General features: G+C 39.9%; 2 protein-coding genes and 1 long non-coding RNA gene across 3 annotated transcripts in view; 2 read left to right on the forward strand and 1 right to left on the reverse strand.

Moving 5' to 3' along the window:
• LOC129726406 (AP-3 complex subunit beta-1) overlaps window positions 1-5077 on the forward strand; it is a 54070-nt gene extending 48993 nt beyond the window's left edge. The window contains exons 6-7 of the transcript XR_008728327.1: window positions 4543-4778; window positions 4833-5077. The gene's annotated coding sequence lies outside the window, so the exon portion shown is untranslated. The remainder of the gene's footprint in view (window positions 1-4542; window positions 4779-4832) is intronic.
• On the reverse strand, window positions 4450-7009 carry LOC129726408 (uncharacterized). Its single transcript, XR_008728338.1, has 4 exons — window positions 5346-7009; window positions 5209-5290; window positions 4854-5044; window positions 4450-4698 (listed from the first exon to the last, which is right to left on the reverse strand). It is a non-coding gene; the product is annotated as an uncharacterized LOC129726408 (long non-coding RNA).
• Window positions 7010-7173: 164 nt separating this feature from the next.
• Window positions 7174-7506, forward strand: LOC129728758 (uncharacterized). Its single transcript, XM_055687210.1, has one exon. It carries the CDS (start codon window positions 7174-7176, stop codon window positions 7504-7506), a length of 333 nt encoding a protein of 110 aa, XP_055543185.1.
• The last annotated feature ends 16539 nt before the right edge of the window (window positions 7507-24045 follow it).

The following is a 24045-nucleotide window of genomic DNA, read 5'->3' on the forward strand; positions in this document are numbered from 1 at the left end:
TGGAAGATGTCCAGGGAGTTGCACAGTATGAACGGAAGCCCCTTTAATCGTATGTGGAGTTCCCTGTGAAAAAATTGGTCAAATGTCTGCAATCCATGGAGCACGACATGTAAGAAAGCGCTTGACAAATCGATTGTCGAAAACCCGGTAGTTCCATATAGATCAGAAACGATTGCCTCCAACGTGGGCATTTTGAATGGAGTTCTAATAATACAATTATTGGCGCCTCGCAAGTCAATCACTAGTCTTATGTCGTCTTTCCCTTTCGGGACCACTAGGAGAGAAGAGCAAAAGGACTTATCCATTCCTCCCGACACCTTTTCGATAATATCAGTGGACAACAATTCTAGTCTGCGCTGCGTTTCCTCTTTAAACGCAGGTGGAATACTAGTGAAAACGTTTCTTGACGGAGGGAGATTCTTATCGAACGCCAATAAAACAGGTGGTACATTAAACTTCGAAAACATGTCCTGTGTCGAAACAACATACAATTCACCAGGTAATGCGCGTATGCCCACACTCGAGATATTTCGCACTGGAACATCGAGACCCATCTGTAACAAGCTATATCGCGTTGCTGTCCCTCTGCATAGAAGAGGTTTTGCGTCTTGAACGACATAAAATTGCTCAAAGTGACGTGGGCGGTCTGCTGTTATGAACAGTTCAGCAACAAAAGTTGCGATTACTGGTATAGATCCTGAAATTGCATAAGACTTCAACGGTTTATATGTCCCCTTTTTAAAAACTGTATATTGGACTGTGAAAAGGGTTATTATTCATCAACTGATCAAGAACATTTGTGCCTACTGTGTCCACGTCAGCTCCGGAATCTATCATACATTTTACAGGAACACCAGCAACTGAGCCCACGACAGTACCTGCAGTGTTGTCCAGACTGTTGGAAAAGCTGAATTAGACAACTCATGTTCGTTAGTTTGGATTTTGCTTTCCGGCATTCTGTATGTTGGCAACACGGCTCACAGCAGAATATACCCGATTGAAAACAAGAAATGAAAACAAGTTTCTATGTTATATAAACATTAGGGTGGGGAAAAGTGATCAATTTTCCAGAACCAAGTTTTTTTGGTTTCTTTTGGGGCCCCAAACAACCCTAAACTTACCGGAAGTCGATTGGTTTTGTCTCCGCTTGGCGCATTGCATTTCAAATTTGTATGAAAATTTATATTTTTTATATTTTTTATTTTTTTTATATTTTTTTGCATTTACCTTTCTAGAGAGCTCAATAATGATCTAATAATGCACTACATTATGTAAAAGTATATTATTTTAGATGCCTAACAACTTTGCAGAAGGCACTGAAGAGCTAGGATGTCCCTAAGAAGAGCTATAGCTGTTCAAAGTTGAGTATGTCGATTTAAATGCAGAAAATCTTGTTTTCTGCCAACATTACCAATGTACCGGCGCCAGTAGGACTCCCATCAGAAATAACCTGTCGTAACGAGTTCATACACTCAGCTGGATCAAACAAACAAATTCAGGTCAATATTCTAGGCGTAGGTAGAATCTACAACGTGATTCAGAAGTTAATTCTGATGGAAATCTGACTAACGCCGGTACACTGGCAGTGTTGGCAGAAAAAATGATTTGCAACATAAATTTCGACATACTCAACTTTGAACAGCTCCAGTATTTTTTGGGACACCCTAGCTCTTTGATGTCTTTGGCCAAATTGTTAGGCATCAAAAAACCTACCATTTGAAGTCATGAAACCTATGGTTTGAGCCACTTTGAGCTCTTAAGAATGGAAAATGCAAAAAAGTTGGTTTTTCCATACAAATCTTCATATAAATTTGAAATGCAATGCGCCAAGCGGAGACTAAACCAATCGACTTCCGATAAATTCAGGCTTGTTAGGGGCTCCAAATAGAACAAAAAAACTTGGTTCTGGCTTTCTGCTATCAAGTTTCGTTTTTTCCATACAACGATTCCCCACCCTAATAAACATACATAAACATCAACAATTTAGACAAACCGTTTCGTTCTCTGAGCTTAATAGTTTTGAATAATTTTCGTTGAAACCATCAGTTTTAGTACTGCCTTTCGTGTCCCTCAATGGAACTATTTCTGCAGGTTCGCAGACATTATTTTCCGTTGATTCGTCGCTTGCTTGTTTACTACGGACAAATACCGTGGGGTCACAAAATGACAGCATTCCGCTGTGAGAGGAATTAGTAATACGTCACGAGTAAATTGTTTTGGGACAGGTAACTCGTTTACCACAAAACAAGTATGGGATATAGCAATTATGCACAAACGCAAAAAATATTTAAAAACATTTTTATTTCAATACATAAACAAAAATCATCAGTCACATTCACATATGATATTAGTTTAGTTCACTTACTTGTTTTCGAATCATCATAGTCGCTCAACACGTGGTCTTCTGAAGCCTCAACTGCAGCAATCTTCCTTGTTTTCTGGGCTGGAACAAATTCTTCCTCTTCAACTCTACGGCATTTGTTAGAAATCGGCGTGTCCTTGCGACAAGCACGCTCTATGTGCCCTTTTACTTGACAAAGGCGACAAACCTTGTCTATCGCATGACAGTCATATGGTCGATAAAAATTACTTGTACATCTCCAACATGGTACTTCAACTCTTCTAAAGCTCCCAACTGAGCGTGGGAATCGATTGCGACTCCGACCAAACAGTCCTCTACCCCGAAAATTAGACGAAACTTGCGGCTGTCTGTATCCTTGAAATGCACGAGAACGTGCATAAGAAACGGCAGCAACTTCTACAGATGGTGCGATCTGCTGATGATTAGCAGCAATTAACTCTTTAGTTTGACGACCATTCCTGTCGCTCGTACCCTGTCCAGGAGACCTGCTAGAGAACCTCCCTTCCGCAAAATCTTTCTTGCAGCTTCACGTATGTTTAAGTTCGAAGCACGACACTGTACCAAGTCAGCAACGGTTTCAATCATTTGTTCTTTGTTGTATCTGCACAACTTGGCGACGGCAACCACTCGTTTTAAAAACTTCAAATCAGACTCCCCCACATTATGCTTTAGCGATCGTAACTTTTGACGTTGAAGCAACGTATAATCTCGAGAACCGTAGAATTCTTGTGAGCGGTGCATCACATTTGCGTACGAAGGTAAATTTTCAACAGGGGCTATGGAAGTGGTAACCGTATTTTGCGAAATTTCCAACAATTTTGTTCCTGCTTTCATGCGAAAGATACTTATCTTCACCGACTCATCAGTGATACCTGCAAATTTCATGGACGCTTCTAGAATATCGAGCCACTGCTCAAATGATTTTTTGTCTATTTCATCTTCACCTTCGGGTGGCTTACACTCCGCTGCCTGCAGTGTAGCGAACGACATTGATGGTAAAATGGATGTATCATCATTGTTAACTCGTACAGTTGAGTTTTTTCACAAAACAAAACTATTTTCGCTTGCGTCGGAAGGATCTTCAACCCATCGATTTGTCGCATTGGTCTCATTGCGAACCAAACGTAATTTAGCTGCTAAAGATGCACTACGCCTTTTCTCCTTCTCAAGTTCCGCAGTTAGAAAATTTATATCCTTCATGAGGGACGCAGGAGTGCTTCGATTCGCAAACTCATCCATTGGCAAAACCACTAAAACCGATCGTCTCGAAGAAAAATAATTAGATTATCGTAACGCGGCGGATTGAAATAACTGTTTGTACTCGTGTCAGAAACTCGAATGCAAGGATGATGCAATTCAGAGATGCCAGATGTTTTAGTAAAAAGTAACACGCAAACTCATACAAAGATGATGATGATGTATAAGATACAATCTATAACAAAGTACACATGCGTGTGTGTATTGTATAAGGCAATCGAGTTCAAATTAGAATTTGTCAACACATCTGTGTGGCCTAGTGTAGCGCCTGTGAACAAAAAAACGTGATGCAACCACATACTTAGACATACGTAACACTGGCGATTTTTTTTGGTACTCTTTGCCCCACATCACCCGGTACCAATACCAGTATGAACTGCTCGACGAAAATGAACGGAATGAATTTTCTTCATAGCGGCTCTACTCGAGCCCTCAATAAAATCCCTTACGAAACTGTCAAAAAGTTGTTTACAAAATCAATGCTGCATTTTTCGAGTGGGAACGAGACAAATGCAGGGCTGCGCAGATACACAACCTCCATAAACTACTCAAACAGAGGTTTTTTTACAGAGGTTGGTACTTTCGAGTAGTTCATTTTGTACCAACTTTTTTGGAAGATTTCTTCCTGAGTGTTACGTATGTCTTATGTATGTGATGCAACCACATACATAAGACATACGTAACACTGGCGATTTTTTTTGGTGCACGTTGCCCCACAGTACCCAGTACTTTCCCCTGTCAAACTGCTCGACGAAAAATGAACGTAATGAATATTTTTCTTCTCGTTTCTACGCGAGCCTCAAACAAAAAACGATAAGAACCTGTCAAAAAGTTGTTTACACTTTTTTTATTCATGTTGTCCAATCCTGTCTAATCCATCTTACCGAATTGATTACAAAAGTTTTCTCGTCATTCTTTTCAAGGAATTAAAAATTTGAATAAGTTCTTCTGTACTTAACGGTTTGAAATGAAAATGAAAATCTTGACTCCAGTGGAAGTGGAGGCGGCAAGCAGGACAAGCATTATCGAATCAACCGACCAGTCATCATTCAAAGCCCATCGGCTGTCGGAATCCAAAACTAGAACGATTAGAGGGATGTGTTGATTTGATTGTTTGTTAAACTATTGACTGAAAAGGAGGGAACATTTTTTCGAGAAGGTAATGATATTTGTATTCGATATTAAAAATGTATACCTTATTCTACTCTTGCAGATCGGTTACCGGTGTACTTACAGTTTATCGACAGTATGTGACAAATTATAAACCATGCACAGGAGCGTTGAAATTCAACAAATGTCTTTAGAACTGCGGAATCCATCTGGTTACTTACAGGAACATTTGAGCGTTTCATATTTTTGATAAGATTAGTTTTATTGATAAGGATACTTTTGAATGATTTTCCAAACTGGTTTGTTTTTTTTTTCCTGCGAATAAACAGAATGCGTTTTCTTTTTCATATAAATTTTTCGTTTTTACTCAAGTTATATGATAAGCTATTAGATTAGATAAGTATTAGGTGTTTCCATGAAACGCCAAACAATTCGTTAGGAGGCACATTGATCTTTTAAGAATTACAATTTTTATATACCTGTACTCTCCTGGACTACTTTCTGGCTCACTTTTACAAGTTGTTTTTTTTTACAATTTTTCTTCTCCTCTGTGGATGTTATCTACAAGATGCTACATTAATATTTTATTCACCATCACTAGGAATTACTTATTTACTTTCAATTTTTTTTTGTTTTCCACTAGGATTAATTCTTAACTTTTCCTAATAAGCTGTTCGACTACTCCCACATTTGGACTATCTTCACGTGCGACCTCATTTGGAGTGTTTCACGATAAGTCTTTTCTTTAGGCACTGGCCTGTATGTATCAGCCAACATGACTTCGAGCTAACGTGTACGTCGTTGATTGGTTGGAAAGTCTGAAGTCATTTTCGAGCGAATTCTTTTATTTGAGCAACTGCGTTTTTATCCCACCCGAGTAGTCGAGGGGCCCTCACCGTCAACTCCGACCAATTTGAATTTTTAAATTTAAACTGAGTGCGCGCTATTTTTGTAACCCCGTTACACTTTCCCAAACTCATACAAAAAAGAATATTTCCTCAGAGCTTATTCTCAGAAAATATTTTTTTTTTCTAATTACAAAATACTACTTTTATAGAACCACCTATTATCCGTATGACTGGCTATTTTAACTACCTTTATTGATTGATTTTCTATTGGCTTGTGAATTGGAGATTTGTTTGACCACCTTTGCATTATCTGTTCTGAATAATTTGCCAAAATCATTCGGCCTACTAACGAAATATTTTCGTTCAACGTCAAAATGAAAAATTCGACAGATTCCAATCTAACTTTAACGAATTCATCAACTTCCCGATTCTTCTGGAGAAACGACTCATAATTACATAGTTCCTTCTTAATTGAATATATATCAAACGTCAAAGTACTTCGACAAAATCTCTAACTACTTCGAAACCTAACTGACAGCATGCGCAGGTAGTCTAAAAGTGTTGTATTCATCCTGTTTTGGCATTGCGATGAACTTTCTGAAAAGTCGCGCATGCAGAATTCATGCTGTTTGACGTTTATCTTTTTCAATGTGCTAGCTGAGTGGATATATTTTTTTTCGTCTACATATTTTCTCTAATTTGACCCAAAAACTTCCTTAACAGCTCTTCCATGATTAGAAGATGTTGTAAGTGCTTTCTGTGGATACCTGCTAACTTGATTAACTTGGTTTGTATGGATAATAGGCAATTGCATCACATGTGACAAATGCTACATGATTGCTGACCGAAACTTCTCACCTCACCTAATCTTAAAGAGCCTAACCAAAGTATCTAACCTGCTTAATACTAGACTTCGTCTCTGTTCCAAAAAATACTCTAAAATAACTTCTTATTTTGCAAACCGAGTTGCCTAATGTGTTTTTTTATCATTTTTCAGATTTTGTTTGTTTACATAGCTGGATTACTTCACTGAGTGCCGGTCTCATCTGTGACCTGACGATAAATATGCTTACTCTATAAAAACTTTATGATGCCCTAACTTATGCTATGAGATGGTTATCTTTGCTAGTGGTTAACATTTCTTGAGAGCGACAAAGCTTACAACATAATCGTTCGAACGATAGCCTGATCATTCTCTGGGCCATACCAGACTCCCACTGATATCCATGGTACTGACCTGTTCGTCGTCCGCTATGGACTCCAGGATGGTTTAAAGAGGGTGTGGGGACTACAATCGTTTCGGTGGATAAACCGGACACGACCGAACGGGAATGTAGATTAACGAAATAAACGCGCGGAATACGATTTCTGAAGCTAACCTTTATTGCGTCTACTTTTATTCTGACGAAACAGGAAGAACTAACAATGATGCGTATGTTTACGTACACATGTAGTAGTGACAGTTCCTGGGGCAATGTTGCCACAGTACCCCCCTCTAGTTACGCAAGAAATCCCCGCCGAGCATTAAGAATTTATTTTCGCGCTACAAAAAATACCATTAATATAACGTCTCCAAAATAGTCGTTATTCGCCACGATGCAACCAGCAGCCATAGCAGCAGTTGCGGTTAAGTTACCGGATTTTTGGAAATCGGATCCTACGATGTGGTTCGCGCAAGCAGAAGCGCAATTTGCTCTAGCTGGTGTTACCCAGGATGAAACAAAATTTCATCACATCGTAGCAAAAATAGATCAATCAGTGATATGTCAAGTCGCTGATCTGATAAGGAACCCACTAGCGGAGAACAAGTATACTTCTATAAAAGACCGTCTTATCTCTCGTTTCGAGCTGACACCTCAAACGAAACTCGAGAAGCTTCTTGGATCGTGTGACTTAGGGGATCTCCGTCCAACGCATTTATTAGCCTAAATGCAAGAATTATCAGCTGGACTAAACGTTGACGACGAGTTACTTAAGATGCTATTTTTACAACGCTTGCCATCTAATGTACGAACCGTTCTCAGTATAAACGATGGAAGCCTCACGAAAATAGCGGAGCAGGGTGATAAAATTATCGATTTAGTTCCTCAAGCCTCCGCAGTCGCATCGGCTTCGGCAGCTCCAGTTTTCGGATCACAAGACGACCTGGCTGAACAGGTAGCAGCCTTGACCACTGAATCACGTCGGGGTCACCAATGTGGGGACTACAATCGTTTCGGTGGATAAACCGGACACGACCGAACGGGAATGTAGATTAACGAAATAAACGCGCGGAATACGATTTCTGAAGCTAACCTTTATTGCGTCTACTTTTATTCTGACGAAACAGGAAGAACTAACAATGATGCGTATGTTTACGTACACATGTAGTAGTGACAGTTCCTGGGGCAGTGTTGCCACAAGGGCTTGAATGGCTCTAAAGCGTCCGTTTATCCTGCTGCTATGTCGTTCACCCGAAATTGTTTCTTAATTTTTTTTGCCGCCAGCGTGCTTTTTTTTGTGTTTTCATTAAATTTTCATTAGATCTGATCGTTTGTAAACACCTATCTACCCTTTTCATCTTCAAGCTCATAACAATTTGCTCCTATTTTAGCAATCACTTTTGCGGGTGGATAAATCTTTCCTAACTTAGCGTTGAATTTTTTGCTTTATTCGATTGGAGGTAGTTCTTTTTTATTATTCTTTCTCCTACATGGAACTCAGGTAGATTATTTTTAGCTCTTATATTGTAATACTTCTCGTATCGGTTGTATGCTTTCTTTAAGTTTTCTCTCACTTTTATAAATATTGTTTTGAGATCTTGTTCAACTCTTTGGGGTTGTCATGTGACAACTTGAGCACCCCTAGTTAATACAATCAATACAACCCAAAATAGCCATCAGCTAAACGCATAACACAGAAATGCTAAATAGTGTTATTACAACCATATGCGACAATTGTCGCGCAAGAATACCACACACCGATAGACAATTACTTCTTTGCCTCTTTCTCTACCACCCGTACGCAACCGTACCAGTGCATAGACTCAATAGCCGAAATATGACCTGACGCAGCATTCTAGACCCTTTGCATATAGCCACACAGTCCAGAGGTCTCGCTCATACTTACTATTAGGATAGGTTTAAGCAAAAATGTACAAATCATATATAAGGAAGAAATTTACTGAATACAATCAATTGGTATGATAGCAACTGTCTCACTAAGTTCTTTCAGCCTGAACCGGTAGTCTTCTACCCTAGTTCAGTTACTGAATAGAAAGAAATAGCCTTCTCCATCTGATGTTCTAAAAGGACATCTTACATGGCATACCGTGACAGGTTATCTACAATCAGTAGACCCTGAAAGTTAAAATTTAAAACGCGATTCTAAACCACCCGCGATCCGCGAATATAAATTGTTTCGTTCATGTACAAAAGATGATAACAAGTGTATGCATATGTGCTCAGTGAAGAAGAAATAACAACGCAGTAAAAGTGGTTATTAATTATGATACCAAGTGCACGAAAATAAGCATTCAGCTAAAAGTGATGGAAGAAAATTGGGACAACGCTGACTCACCAGCCTACATCCCCAAAACAGAAAACAAACGAATAATTCGCAAGACGCCAGCCAAATTAACAAAGGCACAGAAAAAACAGTTTTATGAAGAAGAACGCCAACGTTGGGCAAAACTAAACCAAAATTCTAAAGTGAAAGTGAAATCATGGGGTGGTTCGGAAGCGACCAAACAGAAAAAAATTTTTATAGTGCCCATGACACTATACAAACAGTGGCGATAGGCGCGATCGCAATAGTAGTGCTAATCTATGGAATTGTACGAATTTTAAACAACCACCATAAGAATCAAGCAGAGCGAGTGGCCAACATGGCAGTGCGTTTCAGTAGTAACAACATCGCTTAAAATAGCAAAACCGCGTACACGGAAAAAACTAAGTGACAATGACCTTCTACGCAGTAGAAGTGTGGGTCGTAGATGCCCAAACAGGTGAAATCATAACACGATATTACAGATTAGAATACGACGAGAACGAAAGTGAAGAGTGGAAATGACGGCGAAAACGTCACTAGTGAAAACAATCAAAAGGCTAGAGCATGCAAGGTCAACAAACATTCCGATAATAATTGAAACCAAGCAGCGAGGTATATAAAAGTTAATAGACACGCTACTAGCCGAAAAAACAATAACAGTGTTGAAAAACTATACAAACTCGCGCGCAGTAAAAGTCGCGTGCGCAGTAAATTCCATTGAAGCCCTGGCTCAGACGATCAAAGTCAGAAATACGGACATATCAGAGTGGCGTGAAAAACTACTAAAAAGTAAAAATGGATACATTTTAATGTCCACAACAAAAGGAGTAATATCGCACCGGGACGCCGTAAAACATAAGATAGGAGGAGAAATCCTAGGATTCGTCGCGAACTCATCGGGTTAATCGTCGTGACAGCAACAAGCAGCGCAACAAGGTAGCAGTGGAGAGCAGTACGCAGCACACCGCTGCTAACAGCGACAGCAGAAAGCAGTAACTGGTGCACACCAACAACAATAACAGCAACAACTGCAGAAACAATAACCACAAACAGTAGCAGAAACGGAATGGATTACCAGCCTGTTAAATGAAAGGTAAAACACGTAGTACAAATAAGAAAAACTATTGAATGGAAGATCAAATAGAGACCAACATAATAATACTAAAAAACTTACTAGTAAACTTTAAGAAAAACCCTAATAGAAAATTTTTACGAAATACTATATCGGACAAGCAGGAATTATTAAAAACAACCTACAACGAAATAATAAACATTCTAGCAATATTCGAAGAGCAGTTATCATCGACACAGCTCATATATTACACAAAACTAACAAGGTCATTATATGACGAAATTAAAATAATAATTATACAAAAATTAACATACTCCCCAGAAAGAAAGACTAAATTTAAAGCGCTGGTTACTGGTTTAAATTAGTTTATTTGACACGGCACGATACATTTTCTGTTTTACTGAGCCAAGTACAATTCGTATTAATTCTACGTTAGCAGGGAGAAGAGGGAGGCCTTTTCTTTACTCTCGCGGCCGACTACGAGCTAGTGGGGATTTAAGGTGAGAGGAGGGGAGATACAATTTTGACTTAAAACTATTTTGGAACTTTGTTTTTCAACTGGTAGAGCAATTGTATTCTTGTTTGTTGTGGGTTCAAAATATTTGTGTAAGCATAGATGCGGGCTCTTCGTTTCCGTGTCTTCAGCATAGCATATTTGTATCCTTAATCTGACAAATAGACAAAGAAAATTTTAAATTTTAATGTCAGCGTTTTTCAGAAAGCAGTATAGCTGTGTCATGTATTGGAGATCACCGCTTCCCAGAATGTCTCTAACGGGTACGTTCGGTTGTTTTTCTCGGGCCCGAAGGGAATCTATAAGCTCGGACCTAACACCACAGTATTCGGTACACGACCAAACAACATGCTCGATGTCATGGTAGCCATCGCCACAAACGCAGTGATTACTGTCTACAAGCCCTATACGAAAGAGATGCGTGTTTAACGTGTAGTGATTGGACATAAGTCTGGACATCACGCGAATGAAGTCCCGACCTACATCCAACCCCTTGAACCATGCTTTCGTCGATACCTTAGAAAAAATGGAATGTAGCCACCGTCCCAGTTCATCTGAGTTCCATGATGATTGCCAACTGTTGAGTGTTCTCTGACGCAAAATGCTATAAATTCATCATAAGCAATTGGTCTTTCATAAATATCGCCATCAATAGCACCCACCTTAGCAAAAGAGTCAGCCTTTTCATTACCCGGAATCGAGCAATGAGAAGGGACCCACGCTAAGGTAACCCGGTAATTTTTATCTGTTAAAGCACTTAAAAACCGCCGTATTTTCCCCAGGAAATACGGGGTGTGCTTCACAGGCTTCATCGATCGCAGAGCCTCAATGGCACTGAGACTATCTGTGAAGATGAAGTAGTGGTCTGTGGGTAGGGTTTCGATGATTCCAAGAGAGTACTGAATAGCAGCAAGTTCTGCGACGTACACAGAAGCAGGAGCATCGAGTTTGTAGGAGGCGGTAAAATTTTCGTGGAAAACACCGAAGCCAGTGGACTCATCTAGATTAGATCCGTCAGTGTAAAACCTTTTATCATAACTAACATGTTTAAACTTATTCGAAAAAATCTTAGGGATCTCTTGGGGTCGCAATTGATCCGGGATACCAGAAATGTCTTGTTTCATGGTGGTGTCGAAGAATATAGCATTATTAGAAGTATCTAAAAGTGCGACATTGGAGGAATCGTATGAAGAAGGATTAATATCTTGAGCCATATAGTCAAAATATAAAGTCATACATCTGGATTGAGATTGAAGGTCGACCAACCTCTCGAAATTTTCAATTACTAATGGGTTCATAACTGTGCATCGAATTAGCAACCGGTAAGAGAGATTCCAAAAACGATGTTTCAACGGAAGAATACCCGCTAACACTTCAAGACTCATCGTATGGGTCGACTGCATGCAACCCAAGGCAATACGCAAACAACGATATTGTATTCTCTCTAATTTTATAATGTGCGTGTTCGCGGCGGAGCGAAAGCAGAAACAGCCGTACTCAAGAACTGACAATATCGTTGTTTGGTAAAGCCTTAGAAGGTCTCCTGGGTGGGCTCCCCACCAGGTTCCGGTAATCGTACGAAGAAAATTAATCCTCTGTTGGCATTTTCGTGTCAGATACCTAATATGACAAGCCCAGGTGCATTTAGAGTCGAACCAGACCCCGAGATATTTAGCGACTAAAACCTGAGAGATCGTTTTACCCGTTAGTAGGAGCTGCAGCTGAGCTGGGTTATGCTTCCTAGAAAAAACGACCAACTCAGTTTTCTCCGGAGAGAATTCGATACCCAGCTTAAGAGCCCATTCAGACAAATTGTCTAAGGTATCTTGCAATGGTCCTTGCAGATCGCTAGCCTCGCTACCAGTAATGGATACAACGCTATCGTCTGCAAGTTGCCTTAGCGTGCATGAATTTGTAAGACATTCATCGATGTCATTGACGTAAAAATTATATAAGAGAGGACTTGAACATGAGCCCTGGGGAAGGCCCATGTAACTAATTCGGGAAGTTGTCGAATCGCCATGTGAGAAATACATATGCTTTTCTGACAACAAATTGAGCAAAAAGTTATTTAGATTTAGTGAAAGTCCCTGCGAATGAAGTTTCGCGCTTAAAACTTCTACAGAGACAGAGTCAAAAGCCCCCTTAATATCCAAGAACGCAGAAGCCATTTGCTCTTTTCGAGCAAATGCGAGTTGAATTTCAGTAGAAAGCAACGCTAGGCAATCGTTCGTCCCTTTGCCCCGGCGAAAGCCAAATTGAGTATCTGAAAGTAAACCGTTTGTTTCGACCCATTTGTCTAACCGTAAGAGGATCATTTTCTCCATTAATTTCCGGAGGCAAGAGAGCATCGCAATCGGCCTATATGAATTGTGATCAGAGGCAGGTTTCCCGGGTTTCCGAATAGCAATGACTTTTACCTCCCTCCAGTCATGCGGAACAATATTTAGCTCAAGAAACTTGTTGAACAAGTCCAACAAGCGTCTTTTTGCAGAGTCGGGTAGATTCTTCAACAGGTTGAATTTTATTCTATCTAACCCTGGAGCCTTATTGTTGCACGACAGGAGAGCCATTGAAAATTCCAACATCGAAAATGGAGGCTCTTCCGTAGTTACTATAAACGCGTCGCGAAAGGTTTTCTGTTCCGGTACAGAATCCGGACAGACCTTTTTGGCAAAATCGAGTATCCAGCGATCTGAATACTCCTCGGACTCATTCGAAACGTCACGGTTCCGCATGCGCCTGGCGGTATCCCAAAGAGTGCTCATCGCTGTTTCCCTCGACAACGCGTTTACGAACCGCCGCCAGTACCCGCGTTTTTTCGCCTTTACTAAGCTCTTCATCTGCCTGCCCAGTGCCTCGTACTTTCGTAGTAGGTTGACAGTGCCGTACTCCCGGTAGTCCTTATACGCCATTTGTTGGGAGGGCGTTGTCTAATCGTTACCCCGGGTATCGGCTTCGTCTGAGCTTGCGTCGCGGCGTCGATTATCAAGCCAGCTAAGAACGCGTATTCTTCCTCCGGAGGAAGTTCCTCGTGAGTCTCGATAGATTCCGCTGTAATAGACTCATAATGCTTCCAATCAATATTACGTGTAAGGTCGTAGGAAATATTGATTGGGTTCGGGGGAGTTGAACCATTAGCGATTGATATAACGATTGGAAGATGATCACTACCGTGGGGATCGTTGATTACTTTCCACTGGCAATCTAACGCAAGTGATGTCGAGCAGAGGGATAGGTCAAGCACGCTTTCACGTGCTGGAGGATTAGGTACACGTGTCGCTTCCCCAGTATTCAAAAGTGTCATATTGAAGTCGTCGATCAAGTTACAAATTAAAGAAGATCGGCTGTCGTCGTACAGCGACCCCCATAGCGAACAGTGAGAGTTAAAATCTCCCAAAATCAAAAAAGTTGCGGGAAGCAATTCTGCTATATCAAGGAGTTGCTTCTGTTCAATCCGCGCGGATGGGGGAATATATAACGAAACAAGGCAAAGGTCTTTTCCATTCATATTCGTTTGAATGGCAACAACTTCAATATTCGAGATCGAGGGGAGGTCGATTCTGAAAAAAGAATAGCACTTTTTGATCCCTAAAAGTACCCCTCCACCGTGTGAGTCTCGATCTCGACGAATGATGTTAAAATCGTGGAAATTAAGTTGGTCATTTGAATTGAGAAAAGTTTCACAAAGCGCGAACGCATCACAATTGTATGTGTTTATCAAATGTGAAAATAAATCAAATTTGGGGATGATACTTCTGCAGTTCCACTGTAACACAGTGACAAAATTCCTAACCTCTTTCGCCGTATTAGTCATCGAAAGATACGATAGCTGAAATGAGGGGCCAAGTTGCTGTGAGTTGCTTCAAAAAGGTTTTCACTGTTGGGAGAAGGGCAAGAAGAATGTTTTGAAGGGGATCTGGTATGTTGAATGTTTTAAATATCCAGTCCACAATATCAGAGAATTTTATGAACCCTGTTTCTTTTATGTCTTCTGATCGAGAAATGGGTGCACGAGGGGTTTTTGGTGCCCCAGGAAGCAGTGGGTACTCCTGGTTTGATTTGAAATTAAAACCGGGGGGTACTTGCTTCGGTTTTTCTTCACCGCTTCCTTTTTGTGTTGTCTTATTGGTCATTCCGCTAGGGGTTATCTTACGACCTTTACGAGAAAGATTAGGAGAGTTGAGCATTCTCCTCTTCCTAGATCCCTCTGGCAAGGCATAGGAACACCCTTCGACGGGATCGTCAGATGTACCCTCATCGGTTGGCAAAAAGGAAAAGATGTTTACTGTCGAGGGTGGCTCAGCCCTCTTAAGCATTTCTGCAAAAGAGCGCTTTGATCGTTCCTTAAGGGAACGCTTAATTTTTTCCTCGCGCTGTTTGTACGCGGGACATGCCGGAAGGTCATGCCGAGTTCCCTCGCAATAAAGACACTTTTCAGTATCCCCACTGCAAGCGTTCTCAGCATGATTGCCTCCGCACTTGCTACAGCGTGCCTTGTTGCAGCAGTAGGTGGCTGTGTGACCTAACTGCTTACAGTTTTGGCAATGCATGACCCGCGGTACGAACAGGCGTACAGGTAGACAAACCCTGTCCAAGCGGACGTAGTTCGGCAGCGCGGATCCGGCGAATGTTACTCGGAAGGAATCCGAAGGGAGGAATTTCTTCTTCCCTTCTTCGATGGATACTGAATGCAATTGCTTGCAATCCAGTATCTTTACACTTTGCATCAAGGGGTTTTTAAAACAGCCAACTCCATGACGCAAAATGTCATCGACAGTGAGATTCCCCTCGGTAACCACACCGTCGATTTCTACATCCTTGGCAGGGATGTACACGCGATACTCTCTCGTGAAGAGCTCGTAGCCAGCAATTTCGTTTGCTTGCTTCAAGCTACTCACGACAACTCGCAGTTTGTTCGGCCTCACCTTCGTAATCTCGGTTACGGCCGAAAAATGTTTTGCCAGGTCTTTGCCAATTTGAATAATATTCAATGGCTTCTTTCTGGGCCGGAAAAAGACAACGTAGGGACCGCCAGCGGCATCTGGGTAAGCTTTTACCCGTACTTCCGGTACTCTTGGTACAGGACTTGGCAAAGGGGAGGGCACAGGGGAAGGTAGGGGTGAGCTGATGGGAGAAATTTCAATTTCTTCCCCGTTTGTTTCCACCTCCAGGAAAAGTTGCACCTGCATGTCGTCCATTTTGCGGGAGCGATACGCTCTACCGCACACAAACGATAAATATTCGAATATGGGGGGGGGGGGGGGTTCAAGTAGTTGGTGTTAAATTTTAAAAACAATTTTTCAATCTACAATGGATCAAATAAAAAAAAAGACAGTAATACTAATTCTAATAACAAAAGTAATAATAATAATAATAATAATAATAATAATAATTATAGTAATAATATTAATAATAACAATAATAATATCAATAATAATATTAATAATAATATTATAACATAGTAATAATATTGATAATAATAGTAAAAATTCTAAAGGTAATACGTCACCGAACGTCTAAGTCACGACCTCACGGCTGATAGTAGAATTAATCGAGCGTCTCCGCAGAACAAACAATGACGCTCCAGCTTCGTGTTGAGACGCAGTGGCCGTGTCCTACACGCGACCTTGTAGATGCCACTTGTAGTTGACTTCCACTCGCTCGATCGTATGATGGTCCGTGCTGCTAGCGGGGTAACAGCGATGCGGGAGAATTATTCTTGCTGATATATCAGCTGCGTATCGAATCACTGGCGGGGTAGCCTGCCCCTACCAGTGTGCAGATGTTTCTGCCGATATATAACAGGCTATTGTTATCGCGCAGCACAAGAACTAATCGACAAAAAAACACCCGTACGATAACTCGTGTATTGTTATTTTGCGAACTCAAACGGAGATAAACAATTTGCGTCTAATCGAGACGAAAGCAAAACAACGAATGAAAGCGCTGGTTAACACAGTAATATTTTGTAACCGCGTAAAACTATTACACAATTCTAAAATGGCTAGCGTAATAGAGATAATAAAAATCATATCCATCATACGATGGTAAACCAGAAAAATTACCTAATGTACTAGCAGCACTTGGTGCTTGCAAAGCATAAGTCACCAACGAAAATAAAGACGCTGCCATCCAGACCATTTTGTCTAAACTGGAAGGCAAAGCGCGAGCTGCAGCAACAGACGCTCCAGCTGACATTGACGATTTAATTAATAAATTAAAACTAAAGTGCAGTCCAACCACTTCCCCTAATACCATAGTATCAAAATTAAGCACTATGAAGCAGAAGGAAAGTTTTAGCAAATTCGCCGACGAGATCGAACAATTAACTCTCGAATTAGAAAAAACATACATTTATGAAAAGGTCTCGCTAGATACTGCATCCAAACTAGCGACAAGTGCAGGAATTAAAGCACTTATTAACGGTACTAAAAGAGCAGAGACTAAGCTACTACTTAAGGCAGGACAATTTGATACACTGACCAAAGCCATAGAAAAAGCTTCGGAGAACGAAGCCGAAGTACAGTCTGCGAATGTACTAACTTATAACCATTACAGCAATAATAGACCATTCAGAGGCAGAGGTTATCAGCAAAACAATAACCGATACCACTATCAGAATCGACAGCAAAACCGCGAAAATTTCCAGAATAGGAATAACTGGAATAATTTCAATAACGGAAATAGATTCAACAATTACAGACGTGGTAACCCTCGTTACCAAAACAATAACCCCCAGAGGGGAAATCAAATACCTCAATTATACAGACCAAACGTTTACTATATGGCTCCGGAAAACCAACTGGCCCCCCAACAGGAGCCAGTTGGGGGAGAACCAATGGCCCAAGCTGCATATCGGCCACAACATCAAGAACCACAAGTTCAATTAGCCAACATGCAAAGAAATTGAACGAAATCTATAATATAAACACCTCATTGACAAATTTTGTAACCCTATTAATAAAAAACTCAAACTCCAAATTTACTTTTCTAGTAGATTCGGGAGCGGAAATATCAGTTTTAAAACCTATCAAACTACATACAGTAGGTACAATAGACCAAAGCAATACATGTGCAATAACAGGAATCCACCAGCAATCCATAGACACACTCGGAAGTATCGACATACCTTTGATACTTCAAGATGACTGTTTAATAAACCATCAATTCCACATCATTCCAACAGACGTACCAATCCCAACGGATGGAATACTCGGACGAGATTTTCTAGTTAAATTTCGTTGCATACTAGATTATGACACATGGACATTATCAAGCTTTATAAATTCCCAACTGATAGAAATTCCCATACAAGATAAATTACACGGTGAAATATTAATACCACCACGTTTTGAAGTTTTTAGACAAATTCGGATAGAAAAACCTGACCAAGATTACGTAATCCTCTCCAAAGAAATTCAACCAGGAGTGTTTTGCGCAAATTCAATTATTAATGCAGCAAATCCTATAATCAAATTAATTAATACAACAAATTTCACAATAAAAATTAGAGAACATTTAGCAGACAGTATATTACCACTAGAAAATTACAACATCTTTTCCTTCGACAAACAAACCAACCAAAACAGAAAAACACAATGCATATCAGAACTGAATTTAAACGACACACCAAGCTATATTAAAGACAAACTCGAGGACCTATGCTCAAAATACGTCGATATATTTGCACTACAGACTGACATGCTGACATGTAATAACTTCTACAAACAAAAAATCAACTTAAGCGACCAATCTCCAGTATACATAAAAAACTACAGAACCCCAGAGATACACAGAACAGAAATAGACAAACAAGTGACGAAAATGCTAAACGAAGACATTATCCGACCATCTATATCCCCATAAAATTCACCCGTCTTACTAGTTCCAAAAAAGACTACGAATAACGACAAAAAATGGCGTTTAGTAGTAGACTTCAGACAGCTCAATAAGAAAGTTATTGCAGACAAGTTTCCTTTACCCAGAATAGACGACATACTTGACCAAATGGGTAGAGCTAAATATTTTTCCACGCTTGACCTAATGTCAGGATTCCACCAAATTGAACTAGACGAAAAATCCAAACAATTTACAGCATTCTCAACCAACTCTGGACACTACGAATTTAATAGACTACCTTTCGGACTAAATATATCTCCCAACAGTTTTCAACGCATGATGACGATAGCCCTTAGCGGACTACCACCAGAATGTGCTTTCCTTTACATTGACGACATCATTGTAATCGGATGTTCGATTCAACACCATTTGACCAATTTAGAACATGTTTTTCGCAAATTAAGAGGATATAATTTGAAACTTAACCCGGCAAAATGCAAATTTTTCTGTGCAAACGTGACATACTTAGGACATGACATATCAGCGGAAGGCATACAACCCGACAAATCAAAATTTTCAGCAATCCAAACCTATCCCCGACCACAAAATGCAGACGACGTTAGAAGATTCGTCGCATTTTGCAATTATTATAGGAGATTCATACCCTATTTCTCAGATAAAGCAGCACCCCTTAACGCACTTTTAGTCAAAAAGGCAGTATTCAACTGGACAAAAGAATGTCAAAATGCATTTGAGACATTAAAACACGAACTTTTAAGTCCAAGAATACTACAATTTCCTGATTTTAAAAAACCGTTCATTATTAGCACAGACGCCTCAAAAATAGCATGTGGCGCTGTACTAGAACAGGAACATGATGGCATCAGATTACCTATAGCATATGCCAGTAAGAAATTTACTAAAGGAGAAAGTAACAAGTCAACGATAGAGCAAGAGCTCACTGCCATACACTGGGCAATTTCTCATTTTAGACCATATCTCTATGGACGGAAATTCATTGTAAAAACAGACCATAACCCCTTGGTACACCTTTTTTCAATGAAAAATTCAACGTCTAAATTAACAAGAATGCGACTAGATTTAGAAGAATTCAACTTCAATATTGAATACGTAAAAGGAAGAGAAAACGTAGGGCCCGACGCTCTTTCACGTGTTGCAATTGACTCTGATACTCTAAAAACTATGTCAATTCTTCCAATGCAGACGAGGTCCAAAGCACAACAAAATAATAAAGCAACAAAAAGCGAATCTACAGCCAATAAGATTGATCACCTTAAAGCCTACGATTCAATTAACAACATCGAAGCTTTCAATTTACCAAAAATAACATTCGAACTTATCGACAATTATATGAGCATATCAGTAAAAACGAAAAACCTGAAAGGAATCATTGCTCTAGCGCAAGTATTCCAACACAAAGGTACAATCTTTTTAAAAGAATGCATGCAATTAGTGAACGATATGGCCAAAACAACAAAAATAAAGAAAATTGCGATCAGTGAAAAGGATCCAATATTTAGTTACGTTTCCCGGGAACAATTTAAAGCAGCATGTAATGAGAATTTAAATGACGTCATAATTATTATCTACACACCAGCAACGGTTTTGAAAAAGGCTGATGAAATAAATCAATTGATAAAAGAAAACCACGATACCCTTTTAGGAGGACACGTAGGTATAAACAAACTACTACAAAAATTGAGAAGAAACTATTACTGGTCTAATATGAAAGACAACATTTCTAAATATGTGAAAAATTGCATACCATGCAAACAAAATAAACACAAGATTAAAACAAAAGAAGTATTTGAAAACACTTCTACACCAATAAGAGCCTTTGAACTTGTTTCAATGGACACCATCGGTCCACTAACAAGATCAACAAAAGGAAATCGTTACGCATTAACAGTCCAATGTGATTTAACGAAATATGTAATAACGGTACCAATAGTAGATAAACAAGCTACTACTTTAGCAAAAGCACTAGTAGAAAACCTTATCTTAATATATGGATGCCCTAAGATAGTTAAATCCGATATGGGTACTAAATATAGATATGAAATATTTCAACAAATATGTACTATTCTCTCCATAAACCAAAAATTCTCCACAGCATACCACCCAGAAACCATAGGATCCCTCGAACGAAGTCATCGTTGTTTAAACGAATATCTCAGACAGTTCGTCAATGAACAACATGATGACTGGGATTCGTGGATACCATTTTTTACATTTTTCTACAACACTACGCCACATACTGATCATACTTTCACACCATTTGAACTTGTCTTTGGTACACAAGCAAATTACCCAACACAATTAAGAGAAACCATTACTATAGATCCAATTTATAACTACGATTCATATCAGAAAGAATTAAAATTCAAATTACAACTAGCAGCTCATAAAGCAAAAGCTTTACTAGAAAAATCAAAAATAAACAGAGTATGTAAACAAGCAGAAGACTCAAAACCAATTAATGTTCACATAGGAGACAAAGTATGGTTGAAAAAGGAAAACCGTAGAAAACTAGATTCAGTATATTCAGGACCATTTATAATTATTCAGATACAACACCCAAATGTAACAATACAAAACGCAATATCAAAAGAAACCCAAACAGTACATAAAAACAGAATTGTCAAATGATAATTGTAATACACTATCATATAATTAAACATAGTTTATAAGATCACAGGCAAACTGAAAAAAAAAATTATAAAATCCTTTTACGAGATAACTGGACTCAGGCAACAATTGAACAATTCCATTCCATTTCATTACATTACATTATTCTTCTAAAAAAGGGAGGTGTCATGTGACAACTTGAGCACCCCTAGTTAATACAATCAATACAACCCAAAATAGCCATCAGCTAAACGCATAACACAGAAAAGCTAAATAGTGTTATTACAACCATATGCGACAATTGTCGCGCAAGAATACCACACACCGATAGACAATTACTTCTTTGCCTCTTTCTCTACCACCCGTACGCAACCGTACCAGTGCATAGACTCAATAGCCAAAATATGACCTGACGCAGCATTCTAGACCCTTTGCATATAGCCACACAGTCCAGAGGTCTCGCTCATACTTACTATTAGGATAGGTTTAAGCAAAAATGTACAAATCATATATAAGGAAGAAATTTACTGAATACAATCAATTGGTATGATAGCAACTGTCTCACTAAGTTCTTTCAGCCTGAACCAGTAGTCTTCTACCCTAGTTCGGTTACTGAATAGAAAGAAATAGCCTTCTCCATCCGATGTTCTAAAAGGACATCTTACAGGGTCATAATCGATTTCCTGATTGGTGTCTCGGATCCATTTGTATTCTTCTCCACTGCTAATATAATTTCGTCCATAGTTCACGAAATATGGTGTGAATTCTGTAGAGTCATGGCAAGCGGTTCGTATCCCTAATGCGACTTTATGAATATTCGCTTCCCAGTCGGTTTGGTCTTCCTTTATATGTGCCCGTAAAGCAGCGTTGATCACCCTATTTACTCGTTCCGTCGGGTTGTTCGCTGGGTGATAGTTCGCGTTTCTCCAATGAGTGACTTTATATCGTTTTAGTAAAGATCCAAACAGTGCGGACTTGAACTGAGGGCCGTTATCCGAAATTAATATCTCTGGAACGTTGAACTGCAGAAATATCATGTTTTCGATAAATTTGACCAATAAAACCGTTTTTGCTTCTCGCATAGGCTGTATGACGACGAATTTTGAGAATAGGTCGGTGATGACCAGTAGCACGGTATTCCCTTGCTTACTTCTGGGGAACGGTCCGACGTAGTCCACGGATATAACTTGCCCTGGCATACTAGCTAGCTTTTGACGACCCATCAAGGGAGTTTTGTTAGTGTTAGGGTGTTTAGACGTTTTACAAACTGCACAGGCTGCGCAATACCGTTTTATTTCGGTACTCATCCTCGGCCAATAGTATTTTTCTTGTAGTTTTTTGAGCGTTTTTTCTGGACCTAAATGTGCTATTTCGTGTTCCTTTTCCAAAACAGACATTCTTTCGTTTTTAGGTAAGTAATACTTCCATTTAAACTTAGGGTCTGCACTTCCTTTTAATCCACATCTAATTATCTAATTGCAGGATATCAACGGTCTCTATCCGTGACAATGCATCAGCTAGTACGTTCAATCGTCCTTTACGGTATTCCAATTCAAAATCGTATTGTTGAAGGCGTACTGCCCATCAAACCAGCCTAGCGGAGTTTCCCTCGACGCTGACCGAATTCAAACAACGTTATGATTGGGCATCAGTGACGACTTTGAAAACCGATCCCTCGATGTACTGACGAAACCGTTCAATGGCAAGAATTACCCCTAAACATTCACGTTCCGTTGCCGCATACTTCTGTTGCGTTGCCGTTAATTTTTTTGAATAAAATGCAATTGGCCTTCGACCAACCAATTACCGACTCACGAAACGGTACTGCAAAAAGTACTCAATGGAACGCGAATAATAAAAAGAAACTACTTATCTATAATCAATCCCATTTTAATCGACGGTCAGATGTCCTGCGCCTGAATGTGTGCTTAGCTCTGTTTCCGTAGAGAAACCCTACGCTCTTCGTCTCTCTCCGTGACTCTCTAGCCAACCGCAGAATTATGCTGAATCTCGCCACCGGCGGGATCGAAATGAAGATGGGTCACGCTACGCACCGTAGTCGTGGTGGGTGGCAGATGAATCTACCTGATGCGGAGTACGTTCACTGCAAGCTATGTACTCGGCTGCGGTCTGGAGGCTGGCAGTGTTCGAATCGTAGGCTGCTTCACTTACGCCGGATGATGGTTGCGCGGAATGTTCCCGTTATTTCAGGAAACGCCTATGTCGAATCTAGTTGGTCCAACCGTGATTGGGACCTCGGACACCTGTCTCGGATTGAAGTACAACACGTGGATGGGGGCTAGTATCGGCTCGTAGTGGCATCAGCCCTAACCTAGCACCTTCGTTTGAAGGAAACCTTCAAACGCCAATCAATTCGTTAGGAAGCACATTGATCTTTTAAGAATTACAATTTTTATATACCTGTACTCTTCTGGACTACTTTCTGGCTAACTTTTACAAGTTGTTTTTTTTTTACAATTTTTCTTCTCCTCTGTGGATGTTATCTACAAGGTGCTACATTAATATTTTATTCACCATCACTAGGAATTACTTATTTACTTTCGATTTTTTTTGTTTTCCACTAGGATTAATTCTTAACTTTTCCTAATAAACTGTTCGACTACTTCCACATTTGGACTATCTTCACGTGCGACCTCATTTGGAGTGTTTCACGATAAGTCTTTTCTTTAGGCACTGGCCTGTAAGTATCGGCCAACATGACTTCGAGCTAACGTGTACGTCGTTGATTGGTTGAAAAGTCTGAAGTCATTTTCGAGCGAATTCTTTTATTTGAGCGACTGCGTTTTTATCCCACCCGAGTAGTCGAGGGGCCCTAACCGTCAACTCCGACCAATTTGAATTT

Source organism: Wyeomyia smithii, chromosome 3, assembly GCF_029784165.1.
Source record: "Wyeomyia smithii strain HCP4-BCI-WySm-NY-G18 chromosome 3, ASM2978416v1, whole genome shotgun sequence".
Taxonomy (NCBI): domain Eukaryota; kingdom Metazoa; phylum Arthropoda; class Insecta; order Diptera; family Culicidae; genus Wyeomyia; species Wyeomyia smithii.